Source organism: Odocoileus virginianus, unplaced genomic scaffold (assembly GCF_023699985.2).
Source record: "Odocoileus virginianus isolate 20LAN1187 ecotype Illinois unplaced genomic scaffold, Ovbor_1.2 Unplaced_Contig_17, whole genome shotgun sequence".
NCBI classification, from domain to species: domain Eukaryota; kingdom Metazoa; phylum Chordata; class Mammalia; order Artiodactyla; family Cervidae; genus Odocoileus; species Odocoileus virginianus.
This window is the reverse complement of record NW_027224334.1, coordinates 303,703-324,593: the sequence shown is the minus strand read 5'-3', so window position 1 is coordinate 324,593 and position 20,891 is coordinate 303,703. Positions and strand designations below refer to the sequence as shown.

At 38.1% G+C, this 20,891-nt stretch overlaps 1 protein-coding gene across 2 annotated transcripts in view; it reads left to right on the top strand.

The window, feature by feature from the left end:
- NT5DC1 (5'-nucleotidase domain containing 1) overlaps positions 1-19,800 on the top strand; it is a 117,140-nt gene extending 97,340 nt beyond the window's left edge. For both annotated transcript variants that reach the window (XM_020894391.2, XM_020894390.2), the window contains exons 7-12: positions 1,628-1,802; positions 3,605-3,702; positions 6,011-6,129; positions 7,202-7,354; positions 10,060-10,228; positions 19,653-19,800. In XM_020894391.2, the coding sequence (XP_020750050.1) occupies positions 1,628-1,802; positions 3,605-3,702; positions 6,011-6,129; positions 7,202-7,354; positions 10,060-10,228; positions 19,653-19,768 (830 nt within the window). In that variant the 3' untranslated portion in view covers positions 19,769-19,800. The remainder of the gene's footprint in view (positions 1-1,627; positions 1,803-3,604; positions 3,703-6,010; positions 6,130-7,201; positions 7,355-10,059; positions 10,229-19,652) is intronic.
- The last annotated feature ends 1,091 nt before the right edge of the window (positions 19,801-20,891 follow it).

Here is a 20,891-nt window from a genome sequence, read left to right as displayed (position 1 = left end):
TTGTTTTTCTGGGTGAAGTAATCTTATATATGACTGCCTCAGATAAATTCTGGGAGAAACATAGCTGCTGCTATTGCTTTGATCATTACTCATCAAACTATTATGTTTTTAGCTATTTAAATATATTATTCCTTTCTTACTAGTACCTTCTCATTCCTGAAAAACAGAAGATATATTTTAATTTTTTCAAGGGCCATTACATAGCTTCTGGGATATTAAGAGATCCAAAAACACATGTTCTCTGTAAGGCAGAATATGAGGGCATGAAGTTTGTTTTTGTTATTCTGGCGCTCTGATGTCTGTTTTTCTCATTTTACAACATTCTTTTGTTAAGTAATACTTTGGTCTGATTATGAATAACTCTTACATTGTGTTACTTTCTGAAGAAAGATGTTGTAGGTTGCAAATAGTAGATATCCTTAATGGTTAAGCTGTTGCTAAATTGGGTTGTTTTACTTGACATGGGAAGGAATTACCCTGTTGGGTTGGACTGGTAGAGACCCACCATCTCTGAGCAGCCCCGCAGAAGGATGAAACACAATTAGAATGCCCTCCAGCAAAGAAGAGGGAGAGTGGATTTGGGCAGTCAGATTACAGTATTTGGTGCCATTTGTTTTTGTTGTCTCCCCCCCCCCACCCCCTTAGAGACTGTTCTTTCTTGTCTTAACATTCTTGAAGTAAAACTTTTCATTTCCCTTATTTTAAATGCATGACACTGAACAGAATTACAGATACATAGACTATATCTGTTGCAGAATTTTATCATTCAGCACAAGCTCTTTCACTTCTTGTTTTGTTTATGCACGTGTCTTTTCTCTAGCAGTTAAGGTAAGTAAGAACTCAGGTTCTCTTTATGTGCTTACCAGTGCTATCATGCCCCAAAAGCCGTATCTCTAAAGTGCTGCATGAATCTAATCGCACTTCAGCCAAATCTGCAATTGTCTGCCTAAGCACACATAACTTCTAGGGCTCCATATCAAACACTGGGTGCATCTGACCAGGACTTCTGGAAACGTTCGCACCAGCAGCCTCGGGCCACCCCCGGGACTCTATAGACCCAAAGGAACAGAGCTGGGCCAGCTCCGTGACTCAGGTTCTTCAACTTTGCCTGTCGATCGCGCTGCCTTCCTGCCTTTTCTGGCTTGTTTTTCCATTTAATATCACAGCGCCTCCCAAGGGCTGTAACAGACCCAGGACATCTAGTCTCGATTCCATCTGAAACAGAACCCGGCTCCTTTCTCCACTGCTTCATGCCAAAGATGTGTTCCTGCTGCATTATCTGAAAATGTATTTGTTTGTTATCTGAATTCAGCAAGTATTTGTTTATTGATTGAAAGAATATTTATTGACATTTCAAATACAGTAAGTTTTTCTCTGATTTGAAAGTGCTGATATATTTTGTTTATTATGTTATCTGTTTTAACACTTGTCAAACAACCAGAAAATGTTTTCAACTGACATTTTCAGTCATCATGTTTTTAAGTAAAGAACAATAAGTATTCTTAAGAAGCAGTTAGTAGTGGCATTGTTGCTAGATTGTTTGAACAGTTTTTATCCTTAAGAACTTATTTGAGAATACATTGAATCAAAAAATTTTTTTAATCTCTGTGATATTTTTATTTTTCAGAAAACTGTGGAATATATTTTCCAGAAATAAAAAGAGATCCAGGCAAATATTTACACACTTGTCCAGAATCAGTAAAAAAGTGGCTTCGACAGCTAAAGAATGCTGGCAAAATCCTTATGTTAATTACCAGTTCTCACAGTGATTACTGTAGACTCCTCTGTGAATATATCCTTGGGTAAGTGGTGAGTGGTCTGATAACAGATTAGACCAGTGCTCTTTTAAAAGTGTTCAACCATGACCATGTCATTATATTAAATAATACTGAGTGACACATGGTTGTTTCTCGTAACAGCCCTCAACATCTGCTGACAGCAAGATACCCCAAGTACATTTTAGCAAAGCAGTATTGCCAGGCCCAGTATGCTCATAGCTGATGGACTTTAGATTTTCTGAAAAATATTGTGGACAGACCACAAATCCTTCAAGCAGTCCTCCGTGTCTCTGGCGTCTCAGCTCTGGGTGATTCTTGAGGAACACTGAGTTATAGATTATGCTCCCTGACATCACCTGGAATACAGCCCCACTGCAGCCGTTTTCCCCTGGAGCCAGGCACTTCACCACTGACCCATCCAGGTGTGGGGTTGACATCCATGAACATCGAGACAGCATAAATATGTAGACTCAAAGCAGATGTGGGCTCAAGCCCTGCCTCTCAACTTACTCTGTGACCTAGGGTAGGTTCTGTAGCCTCTCTAAACCTTCATTTCATCATCTTAAAATGTGGGACAGTGAGCAAACTCCAGGAGATAGTGAAGGACAAGGAAGCCTGGCATGCTGTAGTCCATGGGGTCACAGAGAGTCAGACATGGCTTAGCTACTGAACAACAGCAATACCTCATAGGTGTTGGGGAAATTTAAATAGCATAATACAGGTTAAAGTATTAGGCAAAGTAGTTGATAAATTTTAGTAAGCATTAATACTTATTTATGGCATCCTTATGGGGAATATACATGGTCATACCTAGATTCTAAAATCAGCTATTAGATTTGCCCTGATGTTTCCTCAAATTTTATCAGACACTGTACTGAACTGCTGTAAGTATGAAGCAAAATTTAGCCTCCAAACTGACCCCTTGCTGACTGGTTTGGTTTCCTCATTCCCATGTTTTTCAGCACGTGTGGGTTCAGAATGACCTGTGGTACAGTTACAGTCTGTTGGTGGTTTTCTACTTTGTTATTAAGGGATGGGATCCTTGAAGTGAATTAAGGCTGCAGTCCCAGGTGCCTTGGGAAGTAAATGCCTTTTATTATAAGCGACATTTGTGTCCTGGTACCGGGACCATGCTTCAGAGTAAATACTCGGGAATATTTTTTTTCATTAGTGTACATTACCAGAATTTTTCTTCATATCTGAATTCCTCTATAGTAAGATTCTAAAGTGTTGGGTAAATATTATCTTCCCAATGTAATAGTGAGTCTGTCAGCAACAAGAATTATCTTCCCCTTGCTGTCTCAAATAATCCTTAGTATAGTATTAAATACACACTAAAAAAAACATATTTATTATTATCTAAAAATAACCATATTATAAGACTACCCTGATTTTTTAACACTCAGAAAGATGTCTCCTGACTCAATACAATGCTGGCTTTCTGTAAGACCCATGAGATACACAAAATTATTAATAACTCTTGGTGCTAATAAATTCAAACAAAGTTCAGGCCCTAAACTTGAAAACAGTGTGTGACTACTTAGACGTTAGAACTGTTGAATTTATAACTGTTGCCATAATGAGAAAGTCAGCTTAACACATAGAGTTAGTGAATTAATGTGCTTTTTTTCCCCTTACGTGTATACTTCAGGGTGGTGTCTGGATAATTAGTGCTCGACCACCTTCTATTTCCTTTCTTATTTTTTTCTTAATCAAAAAAATAAGAAATGATGCTGTGGTCAAATAGGCAAAGATTAAGTTCTGTTTTTTATGGACCTTTTCTAGTTCCTTAAAATAAACTTATGAAAAATATCATTGCTTTTTAGGAATGATTTTGAAGATCTTTTTGACATTGTGATTACAAATGCATTGAAGCCTGGTTTCTTCTCTCATTTACCAAGTCAGAGGCCTTTCCGTACACTTGGTGAGTTAACAGTTTGTGTCTTTCCTCTCCTGTTTTAAGATTTATTCATTGACTTAATAAATAACCTGTTGGCTGACAGCCATGTGCAGAATTTCATGTTAGATGCAACGAAGGGAATTAAAGAGCTGATAAGTGTCCTTTCCCCTCATGAGGATACAGACGCAAACACATAAGTAAATCGGTGAATGCCTGGGATGGGATTACAGACCGGGTCACCGGTAAGGGTGGCAGTGACTGCCTGGTGACACAGAATAAATGGGGGCCCCCACAGGGAGGCAGCTGCAAGGGACTGATGTCAGCCGTTGTCATGGAGACCCTAAAAGGGAGGTGTTGCTTCCCATAGACCAGGAGAAGAAATGTTTAAGTGTCGTATTTGGGTTTATAAAGACGGTGCTTGAAACTTCCTTGAGTTGTTTCCTTGGAGTGTATGCTTCTTCAGCTCTGATGCTTTCATACGCCTCCTTGGCTGTCTGCTGCTGGACTTAATAGTTTCCTCAGTCCCACAGCTTCCCAGTTATGGAGGTTCTAAGCCCTCCACATTGCCCTGCATGGATAGGACCCTACCGAGCAGCTTCCAGTCTGGGGGCTGAAAACGGGAAAGGGAAGGGGTATATTTGTGTAATGCGAGTTTTTTGTTTTGGTTTTTGTATAAAGAAGAAATTTTCTCTTTTTTGTTAATAACTGAGTCCCAGTATCTGAGAAGTGATGTTTCTATAGATTTATATTTTTTTATTAAGCAATAGAAAGCTTCCCTTCCCAATGTTTCCTGCACAGGGAGCCTCTAAATATCAAATGTTAGGTTTGCTCTCAAAAATAATTGTGTAAGTTAATCATTTTCCAGTTGCCATCAAACCCACATTATTTACTTGGCAAGACATTCTGTACTAAGTAAAGACAGACAGACATGAGAAATAATTGGTTTTCACCATGTTTCTCCAGGAATATGCTGAGTCTTCGTAGACTCTTTTTTTTTTTCTCTCATTTATTTTTATTCGTTGGAGGCTAATTACTTTACAGTATTGTAGTGGTTTTTGCCATACATTGTTAGACTCTTAATGTTAGGCTAAACATGGCTAGTTTTGAAAGGTTGTTGCCGAACAATAAGACGCTGGGATTCTTGGCCTCTGGAGGAGACGAATTCAATCCCGGGGTCAGAGACGAGGCTGGATCGGCTCAGAGCTTTTGTGTAATCAAGTTTTATTAAAGTATAAAGGAGATAGAGAAAGCTTCTGACATAGGCATCAGAAGGGGGCAGAAAGAGTACCCCCTGCTAGTCTTCAGCTGGATGTTATATAGTCACTAGCAGTCTGTTAATGAAAGAAAGGAATGTCTTAAAACTCAGAATGGCACCAGATAATTCATCCCAGGCCATAAAATGATTGACTTGAATCTTGTAGAAGGGCAGATTACCATACAAATAGTTTTGTTTACATAGATTAGGGGAACAATATCTGAGTATAACATACTGGTTTGTCAAGTAGGTTCTGAGCCATTTGGTGGAACTTGAAGACAGAGTCTGGGGTACATTAACATAGCTTAAGACAAACATTTCCATAAGAAAAAATGTATTGGTTAACTCAAGGTTTGAGAATAGTTAGCTTCAGGTGAAACCAGGTGTCATGGCAACACAGCATTTTAAGAGAAACCTCCTTTTAAATTTGTATAGAGAAGGAAAAAAAAATCGCTGGTTTGTTTCCTCCTGCTGCTTAAGAGAGAGAAAAATGTCTGACACTTGCAGCCTATTTCCTCTCTTTGGAGACCCCTGGCCTTCCTGCCTGTTACCCTCTCAGTTTTTGACCTACTCTTTAGAGCATAGTAGGATTTTCATTTGATTGTATAAAAGAATTTAAAAATGGCTGCCGAAATGTCAGCCAAATAGGCCTGAATATCTTTTGACCTTTAGCTGTGATGTGGCTTTAATTATCTGTAATTGTGATTTTAGAATTCCTTGTTCAAAATGACTGAGGTTATGTAGAAATTCGTCTGACATTATTATATGTTGGACTATTTTATTATCACCAGTAATGGGAGAGGCTGTGCCTTTGTGAGGGCAGAGGGTATATGGGATATCTCTGTACCTTCCTCACAGTTTTGTGTGAACTTAAAACTGCTCTTAAAAAATTCTTTTAAAAAATAATGTCTTTATGTCAACGAAGTGCTCATGATGTATAGGTGATGACTGAATGGTAGCCGCCATCCCCACGTGGTTCCTTCTTATGCATGTCCTTCAGCCATGCAAAGTGTGGTCTGTCCAGCTGAGTGCTGTCACTTGATGAGAATGTATATGATTGTTAACCTGTGTTCTCAGAGAAGGATGAGGAGCGGGAGGCCCTGCCTTCTCTGGATAAACCTGGCTGGTACTCCCAAGGGAATGCTGTCCACCTTTATGAACTTCTGAAGAAAATGACTGGCAAACCTGAACCCAAGGTATTTTCTCATTGAGGTAGAGTCCTTGTGGCCCACATGGAGAGAGAAACCTTTGTTGACTGAAGCCGTAACTCTAAATGCATTCTGCATAACTATCTGCCAACCTGCTTGCCCACCTCTTCTGCTTAAATAAGTCTTTCCTTTGATGTACATTTTTATCTCTCACAAAGAAAAGCAAATATTCCAAGCAGGAACACAGACCTAGAATAGTGTGTGGGTTACCTGAGGAATGTTATCCTGCTAACTACCCATCAAGGACCTTTTTTATATGTGAAACCAGCAATAACTGATTATACTACAGACTAAAGACACATTAGCTTTTAACATTCTGTCATATTGTTGATGTTGGACATTGGTATATTTTTAATAGCAGGACACTTTCTTCTAAAAAATGATTGCCACGAGCCCCATGAGAAGAATGGGTCAGTCCATTGCTGAGCCCTGATCCACTGGCTCCCACAGTGAGCCAGCCCCCTGGGGGTTCCTGACTTGGAGGTTCTAGCTCATATGCTCTTTAACCTATTTTCCTCATCTGTAAGTTAAGAGGTGTGGACTAGATCAGTGGGGCTTTGCCTCAGAATACCTAGGAAGTTTCCTGGAGCCCACCTGTCCTGCCCCATCCACTCTCAGAGACTCTGTTTCAGCAGGTGTGGGTGGGGCCCATAAACTTTGGTAAATTGGTTCTGTTGTGAGTGTTCTTGCTTATCTAATCCTGTATAACAGGCTGTCTCCAGTATGTCACCAGCTCTTCAATTCCAGGGGCAGATTTAACTGTAAACATTTGGGTTCTTTCATTTTCATTTCAGAAATTTGAATTAAGTTCACTTATCTTCTGCTGGTCTTCTGCATGCAAATGAATTGTGTAACTTCTTAAACCTGACACCCTGTGAATCAAATGGAACAAGTCAGTGGTCGCTTGTGAAGTTATCCAAGGAACTTTAAGATGTTTATGTAGCTTTTACATGACTTGCTCTGATAGCTGTTAAGGAATTTCCTTGTGCCTTTTGTAAAATGAACACCACTCCCTTCACGATCCTCGTGTCTCAGACAGAATTTGCTGTCTGACTTACAGGTTGTATACTTTGGTGACAGCATGCATTCAGATATTTTCCCAGCCCGTCATTATAGTAACTGGGAGACAGTCCTTATCCTCGAAGAGCTCCGAGGGGACAAAGACAGGAAGCCTGAGGAGTCAGAACCTGAAGAGAAAAAAGGCAAATATGAGGTAAGAGTCTCCTTTAGTTTTTTCCTTGAAAGAAAGACCTTTATGTTTGTCGTATCTTAGAAGGTGCTTGTTTCAGCCATGAGCAATGAAGTCTGTTGGCACTTAACTGTGATCTTCATGCCCTCGCAACTCTGCAGTTGATTTTGTGGATAGTTTTTAAATGATGCCGAGATGATGTCGTTGACCCTCTGTCTGCCTGGGCTCCGTGCTTTCATCCTGGGCTGTGGCACCGTGGCTGTGCTTTGGCTGGTGATGAGGCAGCCAGATCCTGAGCCACTGGAGCACACGCTGTCTCTTTGGCTTAGCCATGAAAGCCCTGTGCTCTCTTTTCATGGGTCTAACTCCCGAATCGGTAGCTCCCTTAAACTTATTCCTGAGCCACCCCCAATGAACTTTGAGGGAAAGAAAAGTAAAGTATGTCATCAATTTAGAAAGGGAAAGTAGTGTATAAAAGCAAAAGTAAGCAGAAAACAAACAAAAAAAGAAATAGCAGAAAATAAAATGCACTATGCATTCTTCTAAATTCATTGCAAGGGAGGAATCTAAAAAGTCAAAAACCAAAGATCAAATCAAAAAATAACAATAGAAATGATCAAGCCATGGGAAAACATGGAGGAACCTAAAGTGCACGTTAAGGTGAAAGAAGCTGGTCTAAAGGCTGCATCCTGTATGCCACTGTATGCCATTCTGGAAAAGACAGAACTATAGGGACAGGGAAGAGACCAGTGAATGCCCCACGGCTCAGAGGGGAAGGGGATGAATAAATGGAGCACAGTTGTAACAAATATAACACACTAATTAACACAAAATGTTAATAACAGGAGAGAGTGTGTTAGGGGTGGACCAGAGGCGATATATTTAAGAAGTCTCCATATTATCTGCCTATTATCTGTAAACCTAAAAGTGTTCTAAGAAATAAAGACTACTATCTTAGAATAAAGGAGTCAGGTTTCTATGAGGTCTCCACTGAGTAACATTTAATCTTCACTGTGACACTGGAAACTCTGTGAGCTATATAGCTCTGTGGACTGAGTTAAGAAGAGTTTTAAAATAACCTTCCAGGAGTTGGACCCTCTAACTTGAGGGATTGTGGAGGAAGTTGCCCTTAAAGAGAAATAAGGAGATTCGGTTTCTTCACAATGATTTGAGAATGCACAGACAATGGAAAGAAAGTGAAGACACAGTGGGGATGTTTCCTTCAGCATTATGTAAACAGTAGCTCCATCTTCTCCCATAGACCTCTTTCCTTGCTAATTCATTACAAACACAACATTACATAATGGGTTTCCTGGGATCTCTTTTATAAGAACACTAATCCCATGCATGAGGGCTTCACCTTCATGACCTAAGTACCTCTTCAAGGCCTCACCTCATTATTACACCATCTTGGGGATTAGAATTTCGACATACAAATTTTGGAAGGACATGCACATTTAGACAGTAACAGCATCCGTAATACGTTGACCCAGAAAGGGTAGACAAGTCTGCTTTCCTCTTTTCAGAGGAATAACATGCAGCCTAGATTACCACTCAATGTTGGCAGAACCATTATCTGCATATAGTCTGTGCGATAAGAGTCATCTCTTCTTAGACTCATTAGACAAAGACAGTGAACCAAATAAAGAAGAGTTACACTATAAGCTTCTCTTTACACCTTGGGAAATTATATTTAAATACACCTTAAATGTATACACAGCAGCATAGATATTTGTATTCCATACTGCTCTTAGTATCTTTGATGAAATCCAAATAGATTCTTGCTAAGGGATTTCTAAACTCCATCTAAACAGCATCATCTGAAAACACATGTGTTTTCATCTTGCTTCACAAATTGAGTTCCAGCACAAAGAATCATGAATCTAAAGGCATAGTTGGAACTCTCTGATGCTCTAAAACAAAGTTTTCATCCGGAAAGGATGACAGATTTTATCATTCAAATTTTATGGGTGTGATGGGATTTTTTTTTAATTCTTAATTTTATACTACATCTATAAAACACTGAGAAGTATTTCTTGAATGAGTCTTTTATTTAGTCTACATTTTTTCTGTGCCTACTATGTCCTAGGCACTAGGCCCTAGCGATATACTAATACATGAGATAGTTCTTAACCTTACATAGTTCATAATCTGCCCAGGGCAAAAAGTAAATAGTATGATAATTGCAAGATGGTTTGAAAAGTATTGTATTAGGAATAAACTCAAGAGTGTGAGAAAATGGAGGAGGAGACCTAATCTCACCTAAGTGTGGAAAGTCAAGGAAAACATCCTAGGTGGCATCCAAACCAGATCCCAAAGGCTGAGAAAGGCGTTCCCAGGCAAAGCCAGAAGAGAGTACTTCAGAGGACTACTTTGTTGTTGTTCAGTTGTGTCTGACTCTTTTGCAACCTCGTGGACTGTAGTCCACCAGGCTTCTGTCCATGGGATTTCCCAGGCAAGAGTACTGGAGTGGGTTACCATTTCCTTCTTTAGGGGATCATCCTGACCCAGGGATTGAACCTGTGTCTCCCGCATTGGCAGCGGGACTCTTCACTGCTTAGCCACTGGGGAAGCCCTTAAAGGACTACTAAGCTTTGTTTTACTTTTTCTATAGTCTGGCTAAACAACTGAAATTTCTGCAGAGTTGTTCTATTTTGATTTACTTAGTGGTGGGAAAAATGAGGTTGAACACTAATTAATCAGTTTCACTACTCTGTTTCTTGTTTCAGGGATCAAAGGCAAAGCCTCTAAATACATCATCTAAAAAATGGGGGTCTTTTTTTATTGATTCAGTTTCTGGACTGGAAAATACAGAAGATTCCTTGGTTTATACATGGTCTTGTAAGCGAATCAGTGCTTACAGCACTATTGCAATTCCAAGTATTGAAGCAATAGCAGGTAAGAGGGAAAATACTTAAAAAGCTTTACCTGTTACTGTGGACCGAGTTATGAAGAGTTTTAAAATGACCTTCCAGGAGGTAGACCTTGTTACTGGACAGTAATGACCTGAAGTGCTGAAATTCTTTTCTTTTTTTTTTTTTTAATTTATTTTTTTACTGAAGGATAATTGCTTTACAGAATTTTGTTGTTTTCTGTCAAACCTCAACATGAATCAGCCATAGGTGTACATACATCCCCTCCCTTTTGAACCTCCTCCTCCCATCTCCTCCCCATCCCACCCCTCTAGGTTGATACAGAGCCCCTGTTTGTTTCCTGAGCCATACAGCAAATTCCTATTGGCTGTTTTACGTACGGTAATGTAAGTTTCCACGTTACTCTTTCCATACATCTCACCCTTTCCTCCCCTCTTCCCATGTCCGTAAATCTATTCTCTATGTCTCTTTCTCCAAATTCTTCAGTACCATTTTTCTAGATTCTGTGTATATGCATTAGAATACGATATTTATCTTTCTCTTTCTGACTTACTTCACTCTGTGTAATAGGTTCTAGGTTCATCCACCTCATTAGAACTGACTCAAATGTGTTCCTTTTTATGGCTGAGTAATATTCCATTGTGTATATGTACCACAACTTCTTTATCCATTCATCTGTCAATGGACATCTAGGTTGCTTCCATGTTCTAGCTATTGTAAATAGTGCTGCAATGAACAATGGGATACATGTGTCTTTTTCAATTTTGGTTTCCTCAGGGTATATGCCTAGGAGTGGGATTGCTGGGTCATATGGTGGTTTTATTCCTAGTTTTTTAAGGAATCTCCATACCATCTTCCATAGTGGCTGTATCAGTTTACATTCCCACCAACAGTGCAAGAGCGTTCCCTTTTCTCCACACCCTCTCCAGCATTTATTGTTTGTAGACTTTTTGATGATGGCCATTCTGACTGGTGTGAGGTGATATCTCATTGTAGTTTTGATTTGCATTTCTCTAACATAAAAAACATTTGAGCGATGTTGAGCATCTTTTCATGTGTTTGTTAGCCATCTGTATGTCTTCTTTGGAGAAATGTCTGTTTAGATCTTTTTCCCACTTTTTGATTGGGTTGTTTGTTTTTCTGGTATTGAGTTGTATGAGCTGCTTGTATATTTTGGAAATTAATTCTTTGTCAGTTGTTTCATTTGCTGTTATTTTCTCCCATTCCAGGGATTTTCTTTCCCCCTTGCTTACAGTTTTCTTTGCTGTGCAAAAGCTTTTAAGTTTAATCAGGTCCTACTTGTTTACTTTTGTTTTTATTTCCATTACTCTAGGAGGTGGGTCATAGAGGATCTTGCTTTGATTTATGTCATCAAGTGTTCTGCCTATGTTTTCCTCTAAGAGTTTTATAGTTTCTGGTCTTACATTTATGTCTTTAATCCATTTTGAGTTTATCTTTGTGTATGGTGTTAGGAAGTATTCTAATTTCATTCTTTTACATGTAGCTGTCCAGTTTTCCCAGCACCATTTATTGAAGAGGCTGTCTTTGCCCCATTGTATATTCTTGCCTCCTTTGTCAAAAATAAGGTACCCATAGGTGCATGGATTTATTTCTGGGCTTTCTATCTTGTTCCATTGGTCTATATTTCTGTTTTTGTGCCAGTACCATACTGTCTTGATGACTGTAGCTTTGTAGTATAACCTGAAGTCAGGAAGGTTGATTCCTCCAGCTCCATTCTTCTCAAGGCTGCTTTGGCTATTCGAGGTCTTTTGTGTTTCCATATGAATTGTGAAATTTTTTGTTCCAGTTCTGTGAAAAATGCCATTGGTAATTTGATAGGGATTGCATTGAATCTGTAGATTGCATTTGGTAGTATAGTCATTTTCACAATATTGATTCTTCCTACCCAGGAACATGGAATATCTCTCCATCTGTTTATGTCATCTTTGATTTCTTTCATTAGTGTCTTATAATTTTCTGTGTACAGTTCTTTTGTCTCCTTAGGTAAGTTTATTCCTAGATATTTAATTCTTTTTGTTGCAGTGGTGAATGGGATTGATTCCTTAATTTCTCTTTGATTTTTTTCATTGTTACTATATAGAAAGGCAAGTGATTTCTGTATTGATTTTGTTTTCTGCAACTTTGCTAAATTCACCGATTAGCTCTAGTAATTTTCTCATACAATCTTTAGGGTTTTCCATGTACAGTATCATGTCATCTGCAAACAGTGACATTTTTTTCTTTAAAAGAAGAAAATTTTCCCATGACATTTGTAGGTTTCTCTTGGATAGCATATGGATATGGCAGTTGAGGTAATTAGGACCTATCTGTCTGCTGGAACCAACTACAAATGCTGCACAATTTTTTTTAATCAGCCTGGAGTCATAGGATAAAGCTAGGGGAAAGTTACAAGGACAGGATACTAAGGAGGCCCAGTTGGGCAATGCTGACTTTGGGGCCTGCTTCTCCTCCTCTTTGCTAATTCCAGAGAAGGCACCCAAAGAAGTGAATGGCTTTTTTATAGTTTCATGAATATACAGGGGTAGAAAGTGGGGAGGGTAAGACCTGCCAAAGGAGGGATAGACCTGGTGGACTCTCTCAATCCATCTTGAGACCCTGAAGGATGAGTTAGAAGTAGGCTTTCACAGGAATTGAAGCTCAGCTTTATATATATATATATATGTGTTTGTGTGTGTGTGTGTGTGTGTGTGTGTGTGTGTGTAATATATCCTTTTCTTGCCATTTGTGGGATTTTCCTTCTCTGATCTCTTTCTCCTTCCTTCTGTTTTCAAAGAGAACTTTAAATCCATCACTTCCTGGTCATACAGGACAACTTAGCAGGTGATTCCTGTTTCTTGAGCATGCATCTACATGTGGGTGATCCTCACCTTTGACTAATAATGGTTAATTCAGACACTTACTCCAGGACCAATACAACGCTTTCTCTAATAGAGATTTCGGTGACTGAGATTTTCTTTCATCTCATTACATTTTCATGTACTCTTTGAAACTCAACTTTAAATCATTCTTCTTTTGAGGCAGATAACATCTTTTAGGACTCAAATTATTTCAGAAAAACAATTTATATAGTGTTCAGCACATAATGGAAAAACAGCGAGGTCTTCAAGGATATGAGACTATCCTAACAGAAGTAACCAAGTTCCAAGATAGAAAAGAAAGGAATGAGAAATTTGGTAGATATATTAAAACTTGGAAAAAATGGAAATTCTTATTAAAAAGTCAAAATTAAGAACTGAATGGAGGGTTTAACAGAAGAGTAGCCACAGGAAAAGTACACTGGTATCCTGGAAAATCAGCCAAAAAAAAAAATACCCATAATAAATCCTGAAGAGGAAAAGGCGTGGGAGATACAAGCAGAGACACCGGAGATAGAATGAGGGGTAAGATTCCTGTCATTAGAATTTTAGGTGATGAGAGAATAAGCCAAAAGCAGTAGCTATAGACTTTCCAAAAATGATGAAAAAAAAATAAGCCAAAGATTCAAGAAGCCCAAAGAACTGAAACACAATAAATAAAAGGAAATCCTGAAGATAACTGCTAAAGACCAAATAATTAAGAAATACTAAAAGCAGTCAGAGAATAAAGATAGAATGATTTCAAAAGAGTGAGTAACAAAAGCCAAAAGACAGGAGAGTGATATCTTTAAATTGCTGGAAGAAAACGGTTATCACCCTTGATAGAACTCTATACCCAGTAAAAATATCAGAGTGAAGTAAGCCAGAAAGATAAACACCAATACAGTGTACTAACGCATATATATGGAATTTAAAAAGATGGTAACGATAACCCTATATGCAAGACAGAAAAAGAGACACAGATGTATAGAACAGACTTTTGGACTCTATGGGAGAAGGCGAGGGTGGGATGATCTGAGAGAACAGCATCAAAACATGTATATTATCAAGTGTGAAACAGATCGCCAGTCCAGGTTGGATGCATGAGACAAGTGCTCGGGGCTGGTGCACTGGGATGACCCAGAGGGATGGGATGGGGAGGGAAGTGGGAGGGGGAATCAGGATGGGGAACACATGTGAATCCATGGCTGATTCATGTCAATGTATGGCAAAAACCACTACAATATTGTAAAGTAATTAGCATCCAACTAATAAAAATAAATGAAAAATAATTAAAATATCATTAAATAATAAAAAAAGTATTTATAGACAGAAATGGAGAAAGTGTATCTCCAGAAGACCTGCACTGTGGAAGATACTAAAGGGTATTGTTGCTCATGCAAAAGAAAGAATGATCCCTGTTGGAAGACTGGAAACACAAGAATAAATGAATATATAGCAACAAAAGGATATGTGAATAAATTGGAACTGTAAATATGTGAATATTTACAGTTAGAAACAATTTTTTTTAATCCTATGAGGTTTGAATAAGGAAAGGATTTTAAGACATGACACCAAGGGCATATAAATCTCATAGTAGAATGGCTGGAGTTAAAGTGTTCTAACATATATGGATGAGAGCTAGTAAACCAAAAATGCATATCATAATCTCTAACAAGATATTAAGAACTATGAAAAGAATTATAATGATACACATAACAATCTAATTATATAAAATAATTTTAAAACTCAAAATAAAAATGGGGAGAAAAAGATGCAGAAAGTTTGACTATCAAAAGATGGAAAGAGACAATACCATGTTTATTGTCGTTCAGTCACTAAGTTGTGTCTGACTCTTTGCAACCCCATAGACTGCAGCATGCCAGACTTCCCTGTCTTCACTATCTCCTGGAGTTTGCTCAGATTCATGTCCATGGAGTGGGTATTGCTATCTAACCATCTCTTCCTCTGCCACCCCCTTCTCCAGTGCCATGTTAATGTAACCAAAAGAAAATTAAGAGTTAGCTCTGTTAATGTGAAGGGGAAAAAAAATCCCATTATTAACATGAAAGAGCATCACTTCATAATAATTTCATCCTCTCTTCATAATGATAAATTCACCCTCTCTTCTCTCAGGTCAGAACTTAATCCCTCCCTGTTTTCTCAGTACCAATAAACTCAGTACCAAGATTACAGAGGGGTGTGTTTCTGCACGCTTCTTAGTTTCCTAAAGTTTCCTTGCAGAGTTTGGTAGACAGCTTGAGCCCACAGTTCAGTTCTCCACACCTTCCTATCAGGCTCCAGGCCCTCAGTTTTTTGTCTCCGTAGCCCCTCAAGACTACCAAAATCTCTTCTGATTTTCCTGCTGCTGCTAACTGCCCCTGCCGCGCTCCACCCAGAATTCAGGTGCCTGAAGGGAGAAGCGGTGGCAGGATGTTGACTCACTTCACTGCTGCTTGTTCCCAGGAACTGTGTGTCCTGAGTCTTAGTGGTCTCTTCGGTTCTCCAAGGACTTCACTCTGATGTTTTTATTTTATCCAGCTCTTCTAGGTGGTATCCCCTCCAGTTCAGATGTGGTTTTCCTTGAATCTCAGATTCTTCTTCCTTAAACTAGGAATATACCACCCTCACAGGACAGATGTGACAGAAAGTAAAGCAAGATATTTATCTGATATCTACTGGTGGGATGATAGTGACGACTAAGATGTGTGGCCTTCCAAAAGGTCCATCTTCTACGTCAGTATCCAAATCCAGTATGTCAATACATCTTTCTTGCTGAAATACTCATTTTCACTAGTTTCAAAAGCTTTTTTTTTTTTTTTTATTTTGTTCCATGCTTACGCATGTAAAATTAAAGAATATGTTTCTTTCTTTTACATACAATTTTCTTATTGAAGAAATGGACCTTGTAACATGAAGAGAGGTACTGGCCTAGAATTATACTGTCATTTTCAGTTTTTATATTTCACTTTCTTTCCTTTAAAGTGATTCAGATTTATAGTGAGAGTAGGATTTTGTGATAATGGAAGTCAGTGAATTATTCTAAAGTACTTGAATTACTCTAAAAACTGTTCAGTGGGATATGGTTCTGAAAGAGTAAGAGACTTAAAGAAAAGTGACTCTCCATTATTGTAGGATTTAAATGTTCCTCAAAAAAAAATGGGAAAATAATCCCCTATCTTCTCGGGTAATCACTTCTCCTTAAAGAAGCAATAACAACATCAGTGTGTCTCCCATTTTCCTTTCCCCAAAGTCTTCCTCCTCAGCACCCTGAAAAAGAACTTGGCAGAGCCTTTGTCTTCTAACTTTTTTTAGGAGAAAATACTTAGTTAGACTCACCAGTAGTCAAACAAAGCTAAACAAGTAGATTTTTTTTGCGGAGAAAGAATGAGAGTTGGTATATTATATGCAGTATTGACTTTGATGTCTAAGACATTTCCTCAAAAAGCAAAGTATTACTTTCTCTTTTAACTTAGCACTCAGTGCTTATGATCACATTCTCACAAGGAAATCCTCTCACTCAGAACTTGAAATTATTTCAGTAACATATTCAGTAAATTTGGATAGTACTGTGTAATCTACCTCCAAGTTAAAAAAAAATGGCTGAAAGAAAAACAGTATGATGGTCATGGCTTTTAAAATCTTTATATAAATGTTATCCTGGCAATATCTTTTAAAAAAAAGTATCACAAGAGTTGTTGTATTTCTGTCTGTGTTTCATTATTTTACACTGAACTTACTGTTTAAAAATATTCATTTTGGTTCAGTTCATGTAATTATTAGATAATGTGGTTGGTATTATAGTATGTTCAGTACACAGTTTAATAGAAAGTTACTGTGGTAAATAAGAATTTGGTTGTCTACCATTCTCTTTTCTTCCAAACAGCACCCAACAGTGATTTTTCTAAGAGGGACACAAATATCTCCCTCTTGGTGAATCCCCAATCTGGACATTCTTGTTTTTAACAGAAGAGTCATCTCACCTCAGTTTGGCTACTCCATACACAGTTTCTTAACCTTAGTAGACTTTCTGCTTCCTGTGCTACCTGGAAGACAGAATAAAATTTCTGTTTTAAAGGAGATAGGGAATGAAAAACCTGATAGTCCCCATTATCGCTTGAAATCTTTTCTGAATTCATGTAATGTTTCTTTGCATGCTTAGTCGTGTCTGACTCTTGGCGACCCCATGGATTGTAGCCCACCAGGCTTCTCCGTCCATGGACTTCTCCAGGCAAAAATACTGGAGTGAGTAGCCATTCCCTTCTCCAGGGGATCTTCCTGACCCAGGGATTGAACCCAGGTCTCTTGCATTGCAGGCAAATTCTTTACCATCTGAGTCACCAGGGAAAGTTCCCTTATTCGTCCATATTCTGTTAGATGTGATTCTCTCATTGACATTTAAATGCTTCAGTCAGTTCAGTCACTCAGTCGTGTCTGATTCTTTGTGACCCCATGAACCGCAGCATGCCAGGCCTTCCTGTCCATCACCAACTCCCGGAGTCCACCCAAACCCATGTCCATTGAGTTGGTGATGCCATCCAACCATCTCATCCTCTGTCTTCCCCTTCTCCTCCTGCCCTCAATCTTTCCCAGCATCAGGGTCTTTTCCAATGAATCAGCTCTTCGCATCAGGTGGCCAAAGTATTAGAGTTTCAGCTTCAACATCAGTCCTTGCAATGAACACCCAGGACCCATCTCCTTTAGGATGGACTGGTTGGATCTCCTTGCAGTTCAAGGGACTCTCAAGAGTCTTCTCCAACACCACAGTTCAAAAGCATCAATTCTTCAGCGCTCAGCTTTCTTTATAGTCCAACTCTCACATCTATACATGACTACTGGAAAAACCATAGCCTTGACTAGATGGACCTTTGTTGACAAAGTAATGTCTCTGCTTTTTAATATGCTGTCTAGGTTGGTCATAACTTTCCTTCCAAGGAGTAAGCATCTTTTAATTTCATGGCTGCAGTCACCATCTGCAGTGATTTTGGAGCCCCAAAAAATAAAGTCTGTCACTGTTTCCATTGTTTCCCCATCTATTTGCCATGAAGTGATGGGACCGGATGCCATGATCTTAGTTTTCTGAATGTTGAGCTTTAAGCCAACTTTTTCACTCTCCTCTTTCACTTTCATCAAGAGGCTTTTTAGTTCCTCTTCACTTTCTGCCATAAGGGTGGTGTCATCTGCATATCTGAGATTATTGATATTTCTCCCAGCAATCTTGATTCCAGCTTGTGCTTCCTCCAGCCCAGAGTTTCTCATGATGTACTCTGCATATAAGTTAAATAAGCAGGGTGACAATGTACAGCCTTGATGTACTCCTTTTCCTATTTGGAACCAGTCTGTTCCATGTCCAGTTCTAACTGTTGCTTCCTGACCTGCATACAGGTTTCTCAAGACGCAAGGCAGGTGGTCTGGTATCCCCCTCTCTTTCAGAATTTTCTTAGAAGCAATTTTTATAGATGTTATAAATGTTTGCAATATATATTACTGCAATGTTTGCTTTATAAGCATTTTGATAATATAATCATTTTAACCTTTTAATAATAGCTACCTTTACTTTAGGAAGTGTATAGGAAAGACAGAGGAAGAGGTTGTTGGGTCAGTTCTTAGCCTGTATCATTTTGGTGGCTTACGAGAAATCCAGAACCTCAGGTGCACTATTTTTGAAACTCAGTTTTATCAATTATTTCCAGTGCTTTTTAATGAGCCTTTTTAATGGCTGAAAATACACTCCAGTTAACTTGAAGTAGTGAAGACCAGTGAAATTCACTAATACTGAAAAATATTGAATGTTTTTCTATTCATAGTAATCTTAGTTTTCTCTGACCTCAGAAAGGCAGTGTTCCTTCTTCACAATTTTCAGCACTAGTTTTTTCCTCATAAGGATTAACTGTTTGAGTCTTAATGATTCTCACTGGCATTTAAAATACAATTTTTATTTTAGTATCATTTTCGGAACACTCAGTACTACCAAATCATGTTTTACCTGTAAAATTTGTGAAATAAGGATTACTAACCAGTATCTGCATGTGGAATGAATATCATTACATGACATAGGTCTTAATGTTTCATTTGTAATATTTCTGGTAATGGTTCTTTGAAGAAACTTAGGAAGAATATATCTGAAGGCTAGCTTTTGAGATATTTATATGAAAATGACACAATGTCCCACCACTGAGAAAGTATGAATTTTATGTTCTCTCCACCCATTCCTCTTGTGGCTGTGTATATGTGCGATGCTTATCATATGGAAAAAGTTGCCATATTGTGCATATTGGAATTATTTAGCTGAGCATTCAAAGATTATTGTTCATTAACTCTTTTACTGTTCAGGGCTATACTCACTAGTTAGAGCTCTGAATATAATTTGCAATATCTCTAAATGTAATTTGACTTAAATATTACTGTATATTGTATACGAAAAGACATCTACACTGTTCATTCCAGGTGCAACCTATCCTGGTGACAAAAGAAATATTAAAATTATGAAACTCTAAAAAATGTTTTATTATAAATAACTGGCAAATATTGATTTGTTTATATTTATCAAATGCCTTCTGAGATCTGCAGAATAATTATTTTTTTTCTTTTCAGAATTACCCCTGGACTACAAATTTACAAGGTTCTCTTCAAATAATTCAAAAACAGCAGGCTATTATCCAAACCCTCCATTGGTCTTATCAAATGCTGGAAAACTGACAGCCAAATAAATGATCTTAACCAAAAAATGAAGTGAAAAACAGTATATGCAGCAAATGTACTGTAAAAATGTTCATTTTCAAAAACTACTGTAAAATGCTTTATAGAAACAAAATTATTAATGAAACGTGACCAAGAAATTGGTATGTTTTCCATAGGTCTCCTTTCTATAGAGATTATCTTGATACCCAACAACACTCATTATGTTAAAATCTCAGTATCTTAGAGTTGAAAAGAATCTTATTAATATTTTCTATACTAGTAGTTCTGAAATTAGAATTCCCTGGGGCTATATATACACATACACATACATACATAAATGTACACATGCATATTTACACATTTACCTAGACCTGTGGCCCTCAAAGTGTGGTCCCCAAACCACTAGCATAGCCACACATGCAAACTTGATAGAAATGTAAATTTGCACACCCCATCCTAGACCTACAGAATCAGAAAATCTGGGACTGTGACCCAGCAATCTGTGTTTAATTATAGTATGACTCACACAAAAGTTTAAGAACCAGTGGCTAGACTATAACCTCCAGACATTGGTTTAATTGGTCTGGGGATACAGATGAACACTGAAATCTTTAATATGTCCCAGGAAAATGCAGCCAAAATTGAGAATAACTGATCTACACCTGTTGTTTCAATTTATAGTCAAAAACACCAAGTCTAGTAAGATTAAATTATTATTCCAAACTATCAGATTTTATGCTGTTTTCCTGGTTTCCAAAACAAGGAGATAGACATGATGTCTTCTGAGACGAGACCATGCAGCCATGATGGGACCTGGGTGATAAAAGAAGCCAACTATTTCAGCCTCAAAGTATTAATCATTAGGGTTTGTTTTTTTCCCTCCCTGTTTTCTTCATTTTCCTCCCTAGTGTCTACTTCACTTTTCATTCACTTTAAGTCATGTATTCTCAGAGGGGCAAAAATTGGTTCTTGGTATAAAAAAATCTTAACGCAGTGGATTATGGTTCTCCATATCTCTACACAATAAAATCTTATTCCTTAGTATTTCTCTCATTAGGGAGAAATGTAATTTAAAGCTAAATTTATTAAATATATTTTTTCTTCTAGGGCACGGGGCAGTGATAATGAAAAAAGAGGTTGAAAAGCATTATT